At 39.9% G+C, this 20,495-nt stretch overlaps 1 protein-coding gene across 10 annotated transcripts in view; it reads left to right on the plus strand.

Moving 5' to 3' along the window:
- Positions 1-20,495, plus strand: part of Dock9 (dedicator of cytokinesis 9) — a 218,672-nt gene that overhangs the window by 40,686 nt on the left and 157,491 nt on the right. For 7 of the 10 annotated variants that reach the window (XM_013516091.1, XM_013516094.1, XM_013516099.1 and 4 more), the window contains exon 2: positions 20,314-20,430. In XM_013516091.1, coding sequence (XP_013371545.1) covers positions 20,314-20,430 — 117 coding nt within the window. Of the gene's footprint in view, positions 1-581; positions 856-20,313; positions 20,431-20,495 lie in introns of those variants that run through there. The other 3 variants (XM_013516105.1, XM_013516109.1, XM_013516098.1) reach the window with 2 other exon arrangements.

Consider the following 20,495-nt stretch of genomic DNA (forward strand, 5'->3'; position numbering starts at 1 on the left):
TTGGTGTATTTAAAGAAATATTCTGCTTAAAAGTATCATGGTAAATGTTTTTATTAAACAGAATACTAACTTCCTAATCATGGTATCAGCTTTCTGGCTTAGAATAGCAGATACATTGTTTTCCATGTAGTCTGTCCTGGGGGAGAAACTCTTTTGCTATTCCTGTACCCCGTGAGAACACCCTTACTGCTCATTCCTGCTTTGATCATCAGCCAAGCATGTGGTGTTTCGCCATAACACACATGAAAGCATTCTGAAACTATAAGACTTTTAGAGCAGCCAGACAGCCTAGCTAGTTCTTAAGCTTTGCAAGCCTCAGATTCGAAATAATTGTGAAGGATCTAACTGTGACTAGTTTTCTTTTAAACCCTGCACTATTTGGATCTGGGTTGATTTGGCCAAGGCTGTGTGGAACAGACACAATAAGGCCGGTATTTGTCGGAGAGGCAGTACACTGTGTATTGTTCAGTTTGGGGTTTGTTTTCCTTTGGCCAGCAAGCGGGAGCCTCCCATTTTCTGAGCAGTAGTAACACCCTTGGAGGCTGGCCTTCGCTGTTATGCCTTCCCACTCCATAGCCTCTGCAGTCCCAGCCAGCACAGCTGACCTCTTGCACCTAGGAAGCCAGTTTCCTTTCCCTGCTTGGACCACTGGCATGCGTGTGCTTTGCACAGCCAGGAACTTGCAGCTGCCCCCTTTGCAGACTTTCTGACTTGTGTTTTCAGCTGAGAATGCAGGCTGATAAATGCAGGACAAGCAGTAGAAGTGTCAAAAAGGAGCTGGTGATCGAGTCCCCCCTGCAATACAAGGATGCAACTCAGGGAGAAGTGGAAGCAGAGAGCTCCAGCCCAGTGCTGGTAAGAGGGTGTTGTCTAGAGCATTGCTGTAACTTCTCCATGCAGTACCGTTGTTGTGTGTATATGATGTTGATTACTTCTTGCCGTGACTTTAAGACTTGTTTTGCCAGTCTCTTGCAAGCCTTTTCTCTGTTTTTCCTATAAATTGACTTAGGCTGTGCTTTGATCCTTTTTCATGAGAAAACAGTCATGAGGCTTCTTTGTATAGAATATCTATGTATTGTTCAAATCATGTCCAACCTAGCTGCAATGTTTTCCAAATGTTAACCCAGGGAGTCACTTGCATGGTTGAAAAAGGATGTGCCTTGCAAAACTAAAACCTATTTTATAGTATTTATGTTACTGAGAAAATGAGACAGGTGCCAATAGGGAGTTTTAAGGAACATAACCATTGTAATTAAATGTGTTCTTTCCCACTTATTCTAGAAGATTTGTCTTGAACAAAGTAGAAAAGAACCTAAACTGTGAGGCAGCTGATACAAAAGTTTATGTTCTTAACGTTAGCTAAGCTCTTAGCAGTTTGAATAAAGTCAAGTATTTTGGCGGATTGGTAAGGGAGGAATGTGAAAAATGGTTGTGTTGTTATCATCAGTGAGTAGGTTGTGCTTCTCTCTCGGAATTTCTTTAGCACAATAAAGGCACATAATTTTTAAGCAAGCTGCAGAAACCACCAACATGCACTGCAGAGGAGACAATTGAGCCTTTCAAATGATCTGTTAAAGGGATTGTTAAAGTAGTACTCAGTGCTTTTATATATTGTGTGTTTTTAATATGGAAGTTAATTGCTGTTATTATAAAATGCTTACTAATTTACTTAATTTTCAGTTAACATCTATTGGAATCTGAACTTAACATTTCCTATAACAGATTTAATTTGAGCATGGTTGTTTTCCTTTGTGACATATGAGATTGTCTTACACTGTATTACCTTCAGAACTATATTGCTAACCTTGAACTGAGAAAGTCAGTAAAATAGGATGGTCTTTTTTCACTGCAGGTTTTCATCTTAGACACTTTAGTTTCTTTTTCTTTACTCTGTGGTATGTGTTGTTTGAATTTGTTCTTTATGCAGATTCCTTTCTGCTAGTCTAGTAGCTCATTTATCTGTTGGGTCACTTGAGCTGTTTACCGGCTGTGTAGATTTAACTGCTTATAGGTCCCAGTAGATGGTAGCTTATCCTTTCTTGGAGGAAGTTAGGTGGTTTGAGGTCTCTTGTGAATATTCTTTTTGTTTTGTTTTGTTTTTGTCTTTTTGAGACAGGGTCTCGCTATGCAGTTCAGGCTGACCTTGAGCTCACTTTGTAGCCCAGGCTGGCCTCAAACTTGCAAGGATCCTCCTACCTCAGCCTCCTGAGTGCTGGGATTATAGGTGTGCACCACCATGCCCGGCTCTTGTGAATATTCTTAAAGATCTTTTCTCAGTGATTGTACAGATGTGTGGGAATATTTGTCTAGAAAATTAAAAATACTATGTAGGCTACTTTTAAAATATCTTACTTCTTTCTTAGTACTGAAAAATTTTTGCTGCTTATGTTTTAGATTTGTGTAGGTCCGCTGTCACTGCAGGTGGTTCCACTGGGAGGGCCTTTCCACAGCATAGACAAGGCTGCAGCAGCTGTACCTGGTGTGACTGTTCCTTGGGCTCAGGCACTGTGGAGCACTCCATGCTATGCACATGCAGAGAGGTGTGAGGGAGAGGCGAGGGAACAGTGACAGAATAAAAACTTACGTGCCAGTGTTTCTTTTCTTCCAGCAGCGTATGGTAAAGAGGGCTAATATCAGATAAGAGAAGTAAGATATTTACCCAGGACCTCTGCCTATGGCAGATGTCCTTACCTGTGATATGGCTGCCACAGTCATGAGAATTCAGCAAGCTGCTGGGAGTGCTACTTGTTTCTCATTAAAGTATGCAGCCACAGCTGTGAGATTTGCCTGTTGAAGCACTATTCGTTAGCGTAATGCCTGTGGCTCACATGCTTAGTGAGATTCCTTAAGTCTATAATTTGACTGAGTTATACGGTGAGATATTTAAATGTAGGTACTATACTTTATTTGGGGATAAGCATTTTAAAATCAAGTTTTGCTGGTTTTTGTTATGTACACAGTCCTTGGGAGAAAGTACTACATAGTTTAGAAAGAAAAAAATAATGCATGTAATAAGAAATGTAAATTATGGGGGCTGGGGATTTAGCTCAGCGGCACAGCTGAAGTTCGATTCCTGGTACCAGGGGAAAAAAAAAAAGAAATGTAAATTGTGGAAAAGTGGATGGAAAAAGGTGCTCATTTTTATTTTCTAAAGGTGACCATTATTAATAATTTGTTTTATATACTTCCATACTTTTCCTTTTGCATTAAAAAAACAGTATATGTGTATGTGCTTTTGGAAAATGTATGAGTGCAATGGATATTCTGTATTAGTTTTCTCCCAGAACACATAAAGAACATCTCTTTGTCACCATATATGGATTTTTTTTTTTACCATATATGGTTTTAAGCTATTATTTATTTTTGTTTATGGACTCCTCTTATTCTTTTATTTTAAAATAAACATGAGAGGGGGTAGAGAGCCCTGCATTTTCTTAGATATTTCCTAGTGGCTATATAGTATTCCATTTCATGTTTCTACTGTAATTTGCTGGTTATTCCATTTGTTATTGATTCTTTGCATTTAGTAACGGTGGCATAGTAAATGTACTGGCAGATGCACCTTAAAGCACTTATGCAAGATAGTAGCAGTACTTGTTCTGTAGACTTTCTATTAGAATATATTTAGCAATATTCTTTCTTTCCTTTCTGCTAGAGCAATGTTTAAGGTTTTCCTTAGCACCAGCTGCTTGTTCAGGGAATGGCAAAGTGAGTGTTTTTAAGAAAAGTATGATTAGAACATTATAAAGTTTCAAAGGTGACAAGGTTCAGTTTTCAGGCACCTGTGTAGGTGGCTCTTGCCCCTGCATTGTGACAGTAAATGACAGAGGAAGTACATGGTGCAACTTCCCCATTCCTATCCAGGCTTCCTACCAAACCCATTGAAAAATGACTGCGGGCTGTGGATGACTTAACAATCAGGGTATTCTTGATGTCAGTGTGTTAGTTACCTTGTCTTACCTTTGAATATCTATTTTTGCACCCCAGACTCTAAAGTAGTTCCTGGAAATAATTTATTGTAAGTGTTATTACCCAGCCAGTTAGAACAAAGGGTGTGGTCTTAGAGAGTTAATGCTTAGGTTCTATGGTACATGCACAGTATGGAAGCCTGAGGCTGGAGGATCACAAGTTCAAGCCCAGCCTGGAAAACTTAGTGACTTAATGAGACACTGTCTCAAAATAAAATAAAATGAAGAAGTACATTTAAAAGGGTGTTAGTAGTGCTGGGGATGTAGCTCATTGTAAATGCCCTGGGTTCAGTCTCCAGTAATACACACCTACATGAGAGTGTGTACACACACACACACACACACACACACACACACACACACACACACAGACTGGGCTTTAAGTCATTTTATGTGGCCCGTTTGGATCTGTGAGGCAAGTAAGGACTGCAGCATAGGTGTTATTTTGGGGTTTTGAAGTTTGAAAGACAAAAGGGAGAAGAACTGTACATATAGGGCATACTCATTAGATATTTTAAGGAAATTATTTCTTCAGAGATGTCATTTGGATTTTTCATATTTTTTTTCAGGGATCTTTAAGTGTTAACAAAAAACTGAATTCTTACTTGCATATTGCACCAACATGTGATCATTCTAATGAAATAGCTATGTGAGATAGCATATACGCCTAGTACAGAAAGGACCAGAAGGACTTGACTTCTGGTGGTGAGTCAGTGCCTTACCTGGGACTCCTGTCTTCCAAAGAGAGAGAGAGAATGAGACTGGCACACCTTTTCTCTTCCTGAAGTCTGATTGTTCTAGAGACAGTTCACTAAATGATGCAAAGCAGCAAAACTTTAAGTTTAAGCTTATGAATAATAATCTTGTTTTTAATGTTTTTAGCTTTGGATTACTGTGATTGGATTAAATTATACTTAGGAAGCTTTTCTGCCCTGTGAGTTTTCCTAAGTTCATATAAACTGGTATAGGAAAAATTAATGATATTATGTTGATGGTGTTTAATAAGGAATTTATTTTTGTAGCTTTTTTGAGACAGGGTCTCACTGCAGTTCAGGCTGGCCTTGAATTCACTTTGTAGTCCAGGCTGGCCTTGAACTTGCAGCGATCCTCCTGCCTCAGCCTCCTGAGTGCTGGGATTATAGTTTTAAAGTCTTAAGTGGTATAAGAAAGAACTTCCATACCAGCTTCATGTGGTGACATAACCGGGTGACACAATCCGGAAATTTTACTTATTCAGAGCCACAAGCCTTCACTATGATGCTCCTTCTGTTTCCCCTTCATTTGTCCATTTGTTCACTTAACTCCCACTTGTAAGTTTGAGATTTGCCGGACTTACTGGATAGTGCATTCAAGATACAGAGGCCCTCTCCCCAAGCAGAACAAAGGGGCTCATTCCTTTTTCTCTTACTTTGTGGTGGTACTAGGAATTGAACCCAGGAGCACCACAGACCCACATCTCCATCCCCTTTTTATTTTTTATTTTGAGACAGGATCTTTGTAAGTTGCCCAGCTAGGATTTGAGTTAGTGGCCCTCTTACTTCAGCCTCTGGAATACTGTGATATATGGGTGTTTTTTAGGCACAGTGGGTGTTAATCTCACCTGTCCTTTCCAAACACTTAGGCAGACAACACTGAAATCATCATCAGCTTCAGGAAGAGCATGCTGTTTGGTTTTTAGCAAATTAAGCAGACACCCCTGACTTAATAGACTTATAGACTGTTCCTAGTATTATCGGCAGCTAATTAATAGGTACTCAGAGAGGGACAGTCTTTCCAGAGAATCCACGTAAAAACTGTGGCTAGAGGCACATCCGTTGAAGGCCAGGCTGCAAGATAAAGATGCAATGACCAAGTCTACTTGCTTGCCTTAGGGATAAACAGTAACTTGAGATTATACTGTGATCGGTATCATGTGGTGCTTTAAAGTGTAGATAAATATCAGTCACGTAGGTGGGTGACCACAACATCAGGACCCATCCTTTCCCAAAAATACCTTTGTTCTTTCCATGTACCCTTCCTACACAATTCACTTTCCTACTGGATCAATATTAGCTAAGCAGCTATACTTGTAATCTTATTAATTGATTATTGTCTGACCCATGCTGTAGTTACCTTGTGATTTCACTCTATAAAACATTCTTAGAGAAATGACCTGTGTGGCAACCAACTTTTGGGACTTCTGTCTCTCAGGAGCTCTCAATAACTTTTTCCTACTGTTAACCTCCAATTTTCCTTGAATTCATTCTTTGATTTTTGTGCACATGAATTCAGTGTATATGTATGATATCTAGCAGGTTGGGAGTTATATTTCTCCTATATCACTAGCAACAGTTGCATGAATGAGGCTCCCACTGCTGCAAACCTATTTTAGTGGTCAGTAGAAGGATGATTTTTTTTTGGTGGGGGGATGCATTCTTAGATGGAGTGGGAATGAATTTAATGACTATGCCCAGCTTGCAAAACTGTCCTAGAGATGGAGCTTCCACACTTGTATCATTACCTCATTATTATGCCAAGCCATTCTTCCTGTTTGTGTAGAAGACTGAAATTTACCCTCTCTATGGCATGTTTGTCCCGTATCCTCATATTCTGTTGTCATTATGGAGGTGGAATGGTTGGTCACTTTTTTGTGAATTTTTTTTTAAGGAGAAAAAAAGCAATAACAAAATAACAACAGTGAAGACAAAACCAAAAAAACCACAAAAACATAAAAATGATACAGGATTTCAAAACAAGATGATAGGAATTAACAATGGTTGTCATATTACATATGGTTATCTTCAGCAGAGTTGCTCAGATTATCAGATGTAAGAATGCAAGATTGATCAAACATTTAAAAAAATAACAGGTAATAAAAAACTTTAGAAATGATACAGAGCTTCATTAAACAAGATGGTAGTAATTCAACAATGGTTGTTATATTGCATATTGTTGTCTTCAAATTAGTTGTTCTGATTACCAGATAAAAGCATGCAAAATTGGTCAAGAAAAAAAAATTTAAGCATTAACTGTTCCTTTCAATAAACCAATAGACATCAGCAATACACTTACCCCAGCTATCCTTGTATATACATATATATTTTTTTTTCTTTTTTCTTTTAAGGAGAGAAGAACAAAAAGAGATAAACAAAACAACGTAAAAACAGTAAAAATGATACAGAATTTCAAAACAAGGTGATAGGAAATTAACAATGGTTGTTATATACGTATTGTTATCTACAAAGTGGTTACTCAGATAACCAGATATAGGCATGTGAGATTGATCAAACAATTACACATTAATTATTCCTTTCTTGTGTGTGTGTACATGTGTATATCGTAGCTATCTTATATATATATCTATACATATATATAGATATATATACGCATACATATTTTTCCCTTCTTTCTTTTTTTTTTCTGTTTTCTCTCATCCCAGTTGTTCTTTCCTGTTGGAGCAGTTTCTTTCCCTTTCACAATATCTATTTACCTTTCAGATTTTATTTACTCTTTTAGGTTCTTATATTAAGGAGGCAATATGATGTTTACATATGTGAGTCTGATTTGTTTCAGTTGTGAGTATGGTCTCCAGTTGCATCCATTTACCTATAAAAGCCTCTAGTTTATCTTTCTTTATAGCTGAGTAATACTCCATTGTATCAAAATTCTACATCTTTTTAAACCATTCTTCAGCTGATAGACATTTGAGTTGTTTTCAAGATTTAGCTATTACAAATTGCACTGCTATAAACATGGGTGCACATGTATTGCTGTGGTGTGATGTTTTTAGTTCTTCTGTAATTCCAGGAGGAGAATAACTGGGTTGAATGGATCTGTAATCCTAGTTTACTGAGGAATCTGCAGACTGATTTCCACAGTAGTCGTATGAGCCTACACTCCCACCAACAGTGGATAAGGGTTCCTTTTTCCCCACAGCCCCTCCAGCATTTGTTATTGGTTGATTTCTTGATGATTGCCATTCTTTCTGGGGTGAGATGGAATCTCAGTGTTATTTTAGTTTGCATTTCTCGAATGACTAATGATGGTAAACATTTTCTCATGTATTTATTTGCCATTAGTGTTTCTTCATCTGACAAATGTGTATTCCCATTTTTGGATCAAGTCTTTGAATTTTGGGGGCCTGATTTTTTTTTTACTCTTTATATGTTCTAGATAAGAGTCCCTTGTCTGAGGGATAGTTAGCTAAAATTTTTTCCCAATTTGTAGGTTTTCTTTTTACCCTGTTGGTGTTTTTTTTGATGTGCAGAAACTTTTCAATAAGGTGAGATCCCAATTGTTGATTCTTGGAAGTATTTTCTATGCAGTTTGGTTCTGGTCACTTTTTTGTGGTAAGATCAGGCTAGTTGTCTTTTATTTTGATGTAACAAAAATATGATGTGATGCTAAGCACAGTTTTACACCTTTTAAATGCATCTTTTCAATTAACCCTCATAAATCTAGGAGGTTCATTATTCCTCTTTTTACAGATAAGACATGTAACTTGCTCCAAGTTAAGCCCTTAGTAATTGGCAGAGCCAAGACTGCAGACTTCTGGTCAGGTTAAGCTCTGTGCCTGGACACATGCATTGTTTATAAACAAAAATGAACATATTTACTTGAGCTTGGCATTGGGAATATAAAGATGAACAAGAAAGGTAAAACCAGACTGGTGTGTGGTAGTACATGTCTTTAATCCTAGTACTTGGGAAGCTGAAGCAGGAGGATGGGAGAGTTAAAGACTAGCCTAGGCTACATACATAACAAGTTCAAGGCAAGCCCGGTCTATGTAGCAAAACCTTGTCTAAATAAAAATAAATAAACAAGTATTTTAAAAACTCATTACCCTCAAAAATCTTAAAAGTTGTTAAAAGCCAATTTATAAGTAATAGAGCAATAATATTGGATAATACAGATAAAGGAAATGATAGTCATGCCTAAAAAAGTTACAGAGATGAGTGAAATACAGAGTTGATGTTAGAAAACACTTTTTATGTTAGATGTAGTTTATTATCTTCACAGAGGGTTACAGAGGAGCATAGATTGATGGAATATCTGAGTGTTTGGAGGTGTGCTGTTTTTCCACCCTAGGTTTCTTTTTTATATTTATAGTACAGTCTGGTATAATTCTGAAATGTCTATTCCCCAGTCAGTAAGGTGGGTACTATGATCTCTGTTGCATACAAGAGAGGCTGCCATTTGCCCAGGTGTGCTCTGCTATTTGAAAGACAGTGGCTAAGTACAAAATATACAATGATATAACTTTTCTCTCTTAAATAGCATCTTTGTTTGAAAAGGTGGGGCCTGATTGTTTTGTCTCCACTGTAGTAGTTTTTCCAAAAACCTTTTCATTCCACGTAAAAATTTTAGGAAGTGAACTGTCCTTATTTTGTGATAGAATTTTAAAAACTACCTATGTATTGGCCATGTGTGGTGGTGCATAGCTGTTATCCCAGCACTCTGGGAGGCTGAAGCAGGAAAATCACAGAGCCCAGCCTAGGCAACTAAGTGACTTAGCAAGACCTTGTCTTAAAAAAAGAGCTGTGTATATTGGTCAACGTGAAGGCCTGGGTTCAACCTCCAGGAGTAGGGCAACCCCCACCTCAAAACAAAACAAAAAAAACTCCAAAAAACAATCCATGTATTTAAAATTTCATAAATCTCTAGTACTGCTAAATAGAATTGTAACATCACCTATACTATATATGTAATTTAAACTTTTCTAATAACCAAATTAAAGTAAAAAGTAAACAGGTACATTTCATTTTGGAGATACAGCTTTAACCCAGTATTTCCAAATATTATCTTTTCTGCATTTGTCCTTACAAAAACATCAGAGTGCTTTATATTCTTTTAATCATGTTATGTTTTTGATACTTAATGTCTATTTTGTACCTAAAGCACATCTGAATATAGAATAGCCACTGTGTTAAGTGCCCAGTAGTCACATGGGACTAGTACCCACCACACTGAAAACTGCCTACAGGTTGATCATTTAACACATTTCATAGCTTAAAAGCCTAAAAATAAGTTGTCATTTTAGGGATGAGTCATTGAATGAGGTAACATATTTGTGAATCTGTAGGGGAAAAATGTGCAAGTTAAGTGTAAGGTTAAATTTTTCTTGCAAAAATCATGCCCCCAAATACTTGATTATAATATAAATTCTGTACCTCCTAATAGCATTAATGTATGGCCAAGCATTTAAACCTAATTCTTTGGGAAGATACAGTATTTTGGAGTAAGATTCTTAATTTCTTGAAGTAGAAAATGAATATCATCAGGCAGGAACTTTACCTTTTTTCTCTGCTATGGTGAGAGTTGATACCTGGGCATTCAGAGCCAGGCAGAACTCAAGGCTGGGCAGAAAGCCCTACTCTTCTGTCGTCTCTGGTGGTATGGAGATGGAAGCATCCCAGGAAGAAACTGAGGCATTGGGTAGGTGCTTCTGGTTGTAGCAGTCTGAAATTTCACCATTCCTATTACTTATGTGTGATGGGGAAGGTCTTGTGCTTGGGTCAGGAGACTCAGGGTTCACCATCTATCTTGGTTACTTTTCTCTTGTTGGTGAGACAAAATACCCAATGGCCAAAATGAAGGAAGGAAAGGTTTATTTCACTTATAGTCTATGGAGGTTTTAGTCCATACTTGGCTGGCTACAAGGCAGAGTGACACCTGGCAGAGGGCTACAGTTCATGACGGCAGAATATAGCAGAAGCAACAAGCGCAGAAGGGAGGAATGGCGGCAAGCAGTCTCTTTCCCTCCCTTACATTGTATGCCAACTACCCGCCACAGGGGTAGCACTCACACCCATAATCCCAGCATTGGATCTTGGATCAATCACAAATCCTAGAAGCCCACCCCATGACTGCAAGAGGATTTGGGGGGACGTTCAGACACAAACCGTAACAGCATCTGTGTGACTTTCTAAATCATCCAGCTCCTTTGAGTGTCAGTTTCCTCATCTGAGAAGTGGTGATGATTCCACCATGCAGAATTTTGGGGGAAGTTTAATGAGATTAAAACATATGTAATGTGACAAAGGTATGTGTGTCATAGGGACTAAAATTCAACTGAATTTGAACAATCCATAACCGTATATATTTCCCCCAAACACCATTTGGTTGTTCCTATTCTGTACTAAGCACTATATATGGAAACTCTTCGATAACCCCTTGATAAGGGGAACAGAAATTGCTACTTCTCCTGTTTTCAGATGAAGATACGGAGATTTAAGGGGTTAAGTAAGCAACTTGTTCCAAGGCCCCAAAGCCAGTAAGTGGTAGGGCCAGGGTTTCTTAAAAATAAATTATGAAATTCTCAAACATTACACAAAAATAGGTGGATTAGAAGAGTGGCTCTCAAGTTGAGTGGACATCACAATCATAGGGAGGGTTTGTTGGGCGCTCCAACCCAGAGCTGCTGATTCAGGGGGCCTAGGGTGAGTTTGCATTTTTATCTGGTTCGAGATGCTGCTTGCTGATGCTGCTGGTCTGGGAGCAAGCTTTGAGACCCACTGGGCTGGCATTATGAACCCGTATGTGTCATCTCCAACACAATAAACATTTTTGGGACCAGAATTTAAAGTCTAACTCCTAACACTTTCTCTTAGCTAGTCTTGGACTGTCTTTCTGTCAAAGTGTGCAGGATCTCTTTTTTGAGTCACTTGTGAATATTGCATTACTCATCCCCAGCATCTTAATATAGGTAGCTTAGAGTGAGTTATTTTGAAATCATATTAAATCTGGCTTTTAGAACCTTTTGGTTTAATTACTTGACCTCTTCATTTGAGAATTTTAAAAATAGCTTTCACTGACCTAGGAAGAATTAAGAATTTTAGGCCATAATACTAAAAAAGGAAAGAAAAAAATTGGGTAGGAAAGAGTCTGTAGTATAGATTTTAAGATAGAATTAATTATATAACCATCGTAGTGCATCTCTTTTTTTTTTTCCCCCTTTCATTATCCCTTCTCACCTATGGAAAATGGCAGGCAGAATTAGCAGGCAGGAGAATGTGTATGAGAGGTGCATGCTGGGCCTGCCTCAGACTCTCCGTCATGTTAGCACTCTCTGTTCTCCTTATAACCTTCTTTACCACCCTTTGGCATGTGCCCTGTGTCAGAAGAGATAGAAGACACTTTTAAGTACTGTATCTGAAAGAGAGCTGTTCTCATTACTCTCAGCTCTCCCCTTGTGTGACTCCAGGAGCACAGAGCATGCAGCAAGTCCCCTAAATTCCTGTATTGTCTTCCTGTTTTCATTAACATTCTCAGCAGCATCCCTATTGAGCTCACTGACTAAATAGGAGCCATTATGTGATTTTTACTTAATTGGTATTAATGTTAATACTATCTTTATTATTACCTCACTTTTTTTTTAACGCATTTTCCAGGTGCTATTGATTTGACAGTCTTTGGATGTGTTCATTTTAGAAATAGGATAATTTTGGGAAGCCATGGTCGCTGCTAAAAATAACAGATATAAAACCTACACTTTTGTCCTTCCATCAAATTGATTGATTTTGAATGTCTAGGTTTTACTAATATGGACATGCTTTATTAAATAAAATCTTAATTCAGTGACAAATTTTCTAATTTGAGTGCTTTTTAAAGTACTGTAAAAAAACTGGAATTAAACATTTTATTAGTGTTTGTATTATAAAAAGCTAAATTCACAAGTGTGTCATTGTTGGTGTTCTAAGGATAGCACCACACTGCAGCATAAGAAATATATTTAGATGTCTGAGAGTTTGATGTGTCTTATGTATTCCTCTAAATAGTCTCCATATCATTAACTCTTGTGGTCTAATGTTCAGCCTTGAGCTTACTTCTAAAACTAAGCTTGGCCTTATGGTTTGTATCTAGACCAACAGCCGTCCCCCCCCCCCCCAAGTCCTATGAGCTCTTGATGGGGCTTTTGGGAGGTGACTGGATCATGGGTGTGTGATACTTATCACTGGATTAGTCCACTGATGGGTTTACAGCTAGCTGGGTATGATGTTGGGGCAGGGGAAGCCTAGTGGGAAGAGGTGGGCCACCGTTGGCGTGGCCTGGAAGTGTCCTTCCTACTCCCTGTGTCTCACTGCTGTGCTGCTGGGCAAGGGCTCAGGAGGCTCCCTTGGGGCTGAGTTTCTTTATCTGTAAAACGAAAAGACCAGGTCAGATAATCTAAAATTCAAATGTTTGCATAAACTTGTGTTAATATTATTGAACTTCCTGTACCCTCTAAAATAGTGTGTATTCAGATAGGTTCTAGATCATTCTTCTTATACACACTGAGTGTAGAGAAGAGCCTGTATTACTAAATGAAAATGGGCCTGTACTTGATTATGGCACTCTCCTGGGTTAAGGACAGAAGTGATTTCTATTCTGAGGTGGTAGGAGGCCATCTTCCTCTGGCTGGAGGATGGTGTGGGTCCTAGTTGTATGGCGCTCACTTCCCATGCTCCTTCTGTTTGCTGGCTTTCTCAGAACCTTTTTATCCTGGCCCATGTGCCTCATCTTTCCCTGTAGACTTAGTTGTCCTCTAGGGGTGATTATCCTAGTTGAGCTAATCATTGGCATCTCCTCAGCTGAATACTCTTCAAATATTTGCTTACTTTGTAGAGGAGAGACTGAGGGCTTCTGGGGCAAAGGTGGAGCAGAGACCCCTGTGAGGCATTGTCCTTCTTCGATTCCATTGTTATCTACCCATTCAGAGGAGCAAAGGCCCCGTGTGAACAACTTGTGTTCTTCAAACACATCCATTCTGAGCCTTATAGCTCACCACAGGCATCAGTCATATAGATTAAATGAAGGCATATTCATTAATCAAGTTTTCTCCATCATGTTGGACTTTCAAGTATCCTGAAGCACCCCAGAGAGTAGTGTTCCATACCCTCCCAGAAGATCTGGTTCAGTTCTGAATGACTTGCTCTTTCTTGAACTTACCATGTTCAAGGAGGACTCATGATTCTGATTAAGCTGCTTTCAAGATCCTTTCAGGGTCTTGGAGGACTCCAGCCATTTTATTTCCATTATTTTTCATTTAGCCCCTCCCTAGCTCTCATTCTACAAGTTTCAGGCCCCACAAAGTGTGGTTCCATCCATGAACATACTCCCTAGAGTCTCCTTTTTCTCTGCGAGGAATCCTTAACTCAGCCTTATCCTGGCTGACTTGTTCAACTCCTGCATCCTCATTTAGGAAGCATCTCATGTTGTTTTCTTCACTTGTACTACACATAGGGATGGAGCAACATACTGTGTGGCAGGTGCAGTTCTAGGTGCTAGAGAAGGAAGTAAATCAAACAGAGAAGTCAGTCCTCATAGAGCTTATAATCTAGCTAGGGAAAGGTCAGGTTTTTTAGTGAGTCAGATACCATTTGTTGTGGATTAATTAATGATCATCTCCAGTGGCAACACCCAGCCAAACTGAGTTAGCTTGATTATGGGTACACTGCTGTTCCAGCAGCAATCCTCAGCAACCTGATTGCTGCTGGAACAGCATGTAAGTATGGGAGGGGAAGATTGCATGCTGCTGATTTCCCAGGAGAGGCTTTGTTATGGCTGGTTTCCCTGATACAAACTGGAACTTGGCTGTTCCCCTTGGAGGAGGAGCATGGGTCCTCACTATCTTCAGGATAGCTCTGTTCTGTTCAGGGAGCTCTGGGAGCTGTAGTCTTTGCCTTTGTCTTGAGTATGGCTTCCTGGCTCCAGTGTAGATCCCCCACCCTCCTGTTGCAGACTTTCTAGCTTCCACCACTGGCCCTTGGGGCTTTCTGGTGCAGATCTTGATATGGAGTCGCATGAGACATTGCCATGGCTCTAGGCCTTCGGCTGGACTCCAGAACATTGCCTTGGGATCCGGGCCCTCAGCAGGATTCTTTGGGTCTCTAGCATATGGATAGATCTCTTGCACTTTTCTGCATTTGACTTTTTGGGTAAATATTATAAAATAATCCTATAAGTGAACTTTATTCCCTTACAAATGTTGACTATAACGCCATTGTTGGGTTCCCATTGCTGTCATTCATTCTGCTATACTTGTTGACATGTATACCCTCTTTCTGATTGGGATTGGTGCTGTGTCCATTTTCTGTCTTCTTTTTTATTTTTATTTTTTAAATTAAATCTCCATGTCCCAAAGACTTAGCCCAGTGCACATGGACAGGCTCAGTAAATCTCTGGAGAGAAGAAATGTAACTGTAATAACATTTGTGCATGAAAGACAGGCACAGCTGTTAATTTCCTGTGCCCACTCTAATTGTAGGAAAATGAAGATTGTTCCCTCAGAGCTAACAGTTTCACGAAGCCCTTGGTAGGACTTTGTTTGAAAGTCTCATGTAAGAGGATAGTGCAGGAGGATGGCTAGTGTGGCCACACTCGTTAGCACTTGGCTTCAGTAGGCCCCTCCTTCCATTGTAATCTGCCCTGTCCCCATCCCTAGGAACATTGCTAGTGACCTGTTGGCAACATTGAAAATACTGACAATGGACTAAGTTGCATGGAAATTTTTGTTAGCCATCAGGGTAGCTTTTATTGCTGTACAGAGAATTCAAGGAACTCTTAGATTCTTTATAAGCAAGAAAGATGAATTTCTCACTTCTTAAGATAGAATGGTCCAAGAGTTGCCATTTTCTTAGTTTGCTATTTTAAGAAGTGGCATTTAGGATTTTAGTTTGTGTTAACGTCCAATAACCAAGACACAAAGGCAAGAAATAACTAGAAGGAAGCTCGTGTGCCTGAGGGAAGAGCAGTGGAATTACTTTCTGTTCATTTGAGCTTAGCTCTTCTCATGGTTTTCAAAGCTTTGTACATGTTTGGCTGAAATTGAACTAATTTTGTGGGTGAGTGTACTCCAGGGCTGCTGGATTCCAGAGGAATCTCATTTTCCTGGCGCTGAGAAGATTCCACACATCTGATTGCCTTTGGATCTGGAATTTCACTTTGCATGAATGTGGGCCGCCTGATCTGAAGCAGTACAAGCTGTGGGCAGAGTGAGTTCAGGAGGCCTGAAAGAGTGGTTGGGGCAAGGCGTTGCAACACCTTGAGCGTGGAAGATCCCTGGAGGCTCCTGTGCTCAGTAGAGGGGGACAGTGTGTCTTCCCTGTCCATGCTTAATTGGTGCCCTTGTTGTCCATTGAGATATGAAACTCTTTCTCTTGGCCATTCTGATCACAAGTCCTGTGCCTCAGGCCATTTCTGCAGTCTCCTTTTTTTTGAGACCAAGATTCTGATTGTTAGAAAACTGACTGTGGGTCTTGGGCCTCACAGACTGTAGAGCAGAACTTGCCATCTTTCCCCTGGCTATGTGTCACATCACTCTCTAAGCAGTGTTTCTAGGGGCTTCCCTCTTTTCTTCTCCCCTTGGAGTCAGATCTTAAACTCTGCTGCTTTTGTGGAGAACTGCCCTAAGTAGAGTAGGCTAAAGTGTTTTTCTATACCTTGACCCCATCCCTCCGTTGCTGTTCTCAGTCCTTCCTGATGTAAACTGCATCTATACCCAATTTGGCTCCTAACGTAAGCATCTATTTATGTTTGCTTTGGGCTCAACCCCTGATTTTCAGTGTCATCTGTTACAGGGTTTTCTGTGTTATATTATTTTGTTTTTCTGTTGTCAATGTTGTCTCAGCCAATCAATTCTTTTTTCTAGTGGGCTGTCCCCTCCCCCTCCTGTGAGCACCTGGAAAAGCTGAGTGGCACTGAAGAACAGTGAACAGCTGTAACAATGAGTTATATATAAAGAGGACTAGAAAATAGGCCATTATCTTCTTAACCCACATTTGAGTAGATCTGGTGGTGTGACTTCGGATCCATCTCTGAAGTCCCCGCACTCTTCCTCCTCCTCTACCCTCATCTCTGCCTCTCCCGCTTCTAGGGGCCTTTCTCTTCTATTTTCTCCCCGGTGACTCCTTCTGGTGCCCGCTTCTACCTGTCCATTCTCTAATAGTTCCACACCCAACGCCTTTGGAAGAAGGGAGGCAGGTTTTGTATCTAGCTTTTTGCTTTGTTCTTAACTCAGGTGACAGTGGATCCTTGAGTTGGTCATTCTGTCCTGGATAATGCTCCCTGTAGCTACTGAGGACAACTGCTCAGCCAGGTTATTAGGAGTTCATCAGGAGACCTTATGGTTTGTGCAAGTTTGAAGCTTTCACCCTCCTTGCTACGGTTGATCCTCCATGAGATTTCTTATATTGTTGAAGTCAGCCTCACAAGCCTTCTTGGTTAACATGCATCGCACAGCATTCACAGAAATGCTGTTGACTTGTGCATACTATTGTTGAACATTGGCAAGTACCGATCATTAAAAGGGCAGCTCAGTATGAGAGACAAGAGTTCTGTTTGGTAGAAGTCTGTGTTCTGATCCAGTACTCTTAGAAAGTTGGTGGGACTCTTTGGGCTGTTAGCTCAATTTGTGATTGGCATCACTTGTTGAGTGTATTAAGTATGATCATCTGAGTGAAAACACCTTGAAAGTTAAATGTTGGTACCTAAAACAAGGTAAAACTGATACCTTCAACATCATATCCTGTCATTAAATACCTGCAAAATACCTTGAGAGGAAAACAGTAATTCATCTGATTAACAAAAGCATTATTTGGTGTCCCCACCAGGCAGAACTGACCTTTGAATAGTTTTTTTTAATCATGAAACTTTCTTTTATTTTTTCTTTTTGTTTCTTTTTTTTTTGGTCTTTTTGAGACAAGCTCACTATGCAGGTTCTTGAGCTCACTTTGTAGCCCAGAGAGTAAAGCTACTGTAAAGCATGGGTCAGAAAACTATGCCGCGGGTCAAAACTGACTATTGCTGATTTGTGTGTGGGGTGTGTGTGTGTGTGTGTGTGTGTAACTTAAAAGTTTTATTGTAACACTTGTATTCCCATTTGTTTATTTATTGTCTCTGGCTACTTTTGTACTATAGTGGTAGAGTTTACTAGTTGTGAAAGAAAAAATTGGGAAGATGCCCCACTGGGCCCAGGGGTGAGATTCAGCACCAGTTGGAGGGAGCATTGCTGTGACCTAAGAGGTGGTGGCCAAGTTTACACAGGTGCTTTGCAGAGGTGTGGCAATGGGAGCTGGTGGGCAGCAAACCACCCAAGCAAAACTCCAGGGGAAGTTGCTGCTTTGGTGCAGTGGGATTTCTTTGATGGCTGCTTTGGCGGTGACAGTGCAGCTTCTTGGAGGGTGCGTGCTCCTACATGTTACACATAAAGCCTCCCCTGCTGCTGAACTGTAAGACAAAACAAAAACCTCAAACCAACAAACATTCAAACCTAGGAAAGGCCCTCTCTCAGCAGTGTCTTTCCAGCATCTTATACTGTCAAAAGCTCATATTGTGTATTGTCTTCCACAAGGTTTGAGAGAACGTCAGCCTTCCCTGAGGAATGGAGCTGATGGCCTCTTGTGAAGGGGTAGGAGGCAGATGCATCCAACTGATGATTACCCTATCCAGCTTATGCCCATGCAGGTGGCCCAGGTTCACCATGAAGGAATAGCTTCCTGGGTCCACAGTCATGTGATAGATAGCGTGTGAGCCCCGGGAGAGGGTGGGGTCTTCGCCATTCTGCAATACTTGTTCACCTGACCGCCTCGTAATGGAAGTTTAGAAAGCTATGTGGATATTTGAGTTTATTGGAAATACGGAAATGGTTCCTAAGTAATATTATAAATTATGACATCTATTCATTTTGCCAATTAGCATTTATTGACTGGTTATTATATTCAGTACAACAAAATATTTTGGAGACATTTTCCCTGTGGTAATTCTTATTTTAAAAGTAATTACTTTGTATAGCTTTGATTTTTTGAAATGAGAGACAATTTGACATTATGTTTCATAGGCATTATGTACATATTCACTATTACAAATTATCTAGACTTTTGCTATATGTCGTTTTAATATTTTTGATTTTACATATTTTTCAGTCTGTCTGCAACCCATTTTGCTTAATTGCCATAATTAGCACATTATGTTTTTTTCTTAGAATGTTAAAACGCCTTTGTGGAGTCTGCTTAAATCCAGTCATTGAAGTTAAATGTTAGTATACATCTGCATCTTAGGCAGAGCAAGCTGACTGCTGCCTCAGACAACTCCAGAATCTCAGGGGCTGAGCATAATAGACCATTCAGTTCTTGCACATAGGGTATTTCAGGCCTCTGTTAAACAGGCCAACTTCTGCATAGAGGCTTGTGATCCAGATGCCTTTCATTGTAGGGCTCCACCCGCCCCTCAGACCTGAGTCCCCTGCTAGACCTGGGCATGTGGCTGGCAGGAGAAAATGGGGATAGAGGGGCATGTGGAAGCCAAGGTGACTGTGGCCGCATTCCTTCTACTTGGATGTCCTCAGCCAGAAGGCAGTCATGTGGCCACACCTACAGGGAGCCTGAGGAATATAGTCTCACTGTATGGAAAGGAAAGGACACAGTTTGGGAAACACTTAGCAGCTTCAGTCACAGTTCTCAACTTGGATCCCACATACCTGATGTCTTTAATGTATTTCCTGTATGCAGTGGCCTTAATATAGACAACATTCATTGCGATTTTTTATATCAGAGTTTTTATTTCAAAGAATATGTTGCAATAACTGTTGATACAATAGATTTGGTTACACCTGATAAATACATAAATAAATGTGCCTATTGTAGGGTTTGACATACTATACTATAAATAAATATGTATTTCTGTTCCCAACCTAGCTTAGTTCCTTAATTATTACACTAGCTTAGTATGTGGAACATGATCCATAAACACAGCAGCAGTGATGACAGTAGATAAAAAGAGTTGGAAATAGCTAGAAAAAGAATGTTATCTTACCCTCTTTCCCCATTTACTTATTATCTCTATCTTCTCAGGGTATGCCAGGGACGAACATCCACATCCCTTAGGGTTCGCCCACAACTCCTGCTTAAGTAGTGTATCTTGCTTGCCTGGTTTTAGTCCAGCTCTATGTTTAGCCATTAAATAGGCAAATGTGTAGTGCTCTATGTTTAGCCATTAAATAGGTAAGCGTATAGGGCTATTTAGAGACTCAAAGAATGAGTCTATGGAGCCTTGTATGAAATAGTCATGTGGGTGCATTTAGATCCTTGGCCAGGAGGGCCAAATAAGCCTTCACTGGCAGGCCATGCTGGCTCCCTATACAGGGCAGCCCTCGCAGACTTGAAGGGGACTAATCTAGCAAGGGATGGCCCAAGAAATAACTGGAAATCCTACCAAAATGCAACCTTTTGAGTGCTTAACTAAGTGCATAAGCTTTACTCTGTGTAGACAGAGTATTGTGGGAAGGGTCTTCTGTCTGTTGGAATGGCATAGAAATCACAAAGTTCTTTCACTTTAAGAAAGTGGATTTATCTGTGAAAATGTTTTAATGTCTTACCTTTTTGTTTTGCAGGCAAAGCCAAAGCTTATTGAGCCACTCGACTATGAAAATGTCATTGTTCAGAAGAAGACTCAGATCCTGAATGATTGTTTGAGGGAGATGCTGCTCTTCCCCTATGATGACTTTCAAGTAAGTAACCACGTTTCTGTCACTAAACTGTCAATTTGCTCTTTACACACTCTTCTTCCTTTTGA

Source organism: Chinchilla lanigera, unplaced genomic scaffold (assembly GCF_000276665.1).
Source record: "Chinchilla lanigera isolate Chin_1 unplaced genomic scaffold, ChiLan1.0 scaffold00003, whole genome shotgun sequence".
Lineage (NCBI taxonomy): Eukaryota > Metazoa > Chordata > Mammalia > Rodentia > Chinchillidae > Chinchilla > Chinchilla lanigera.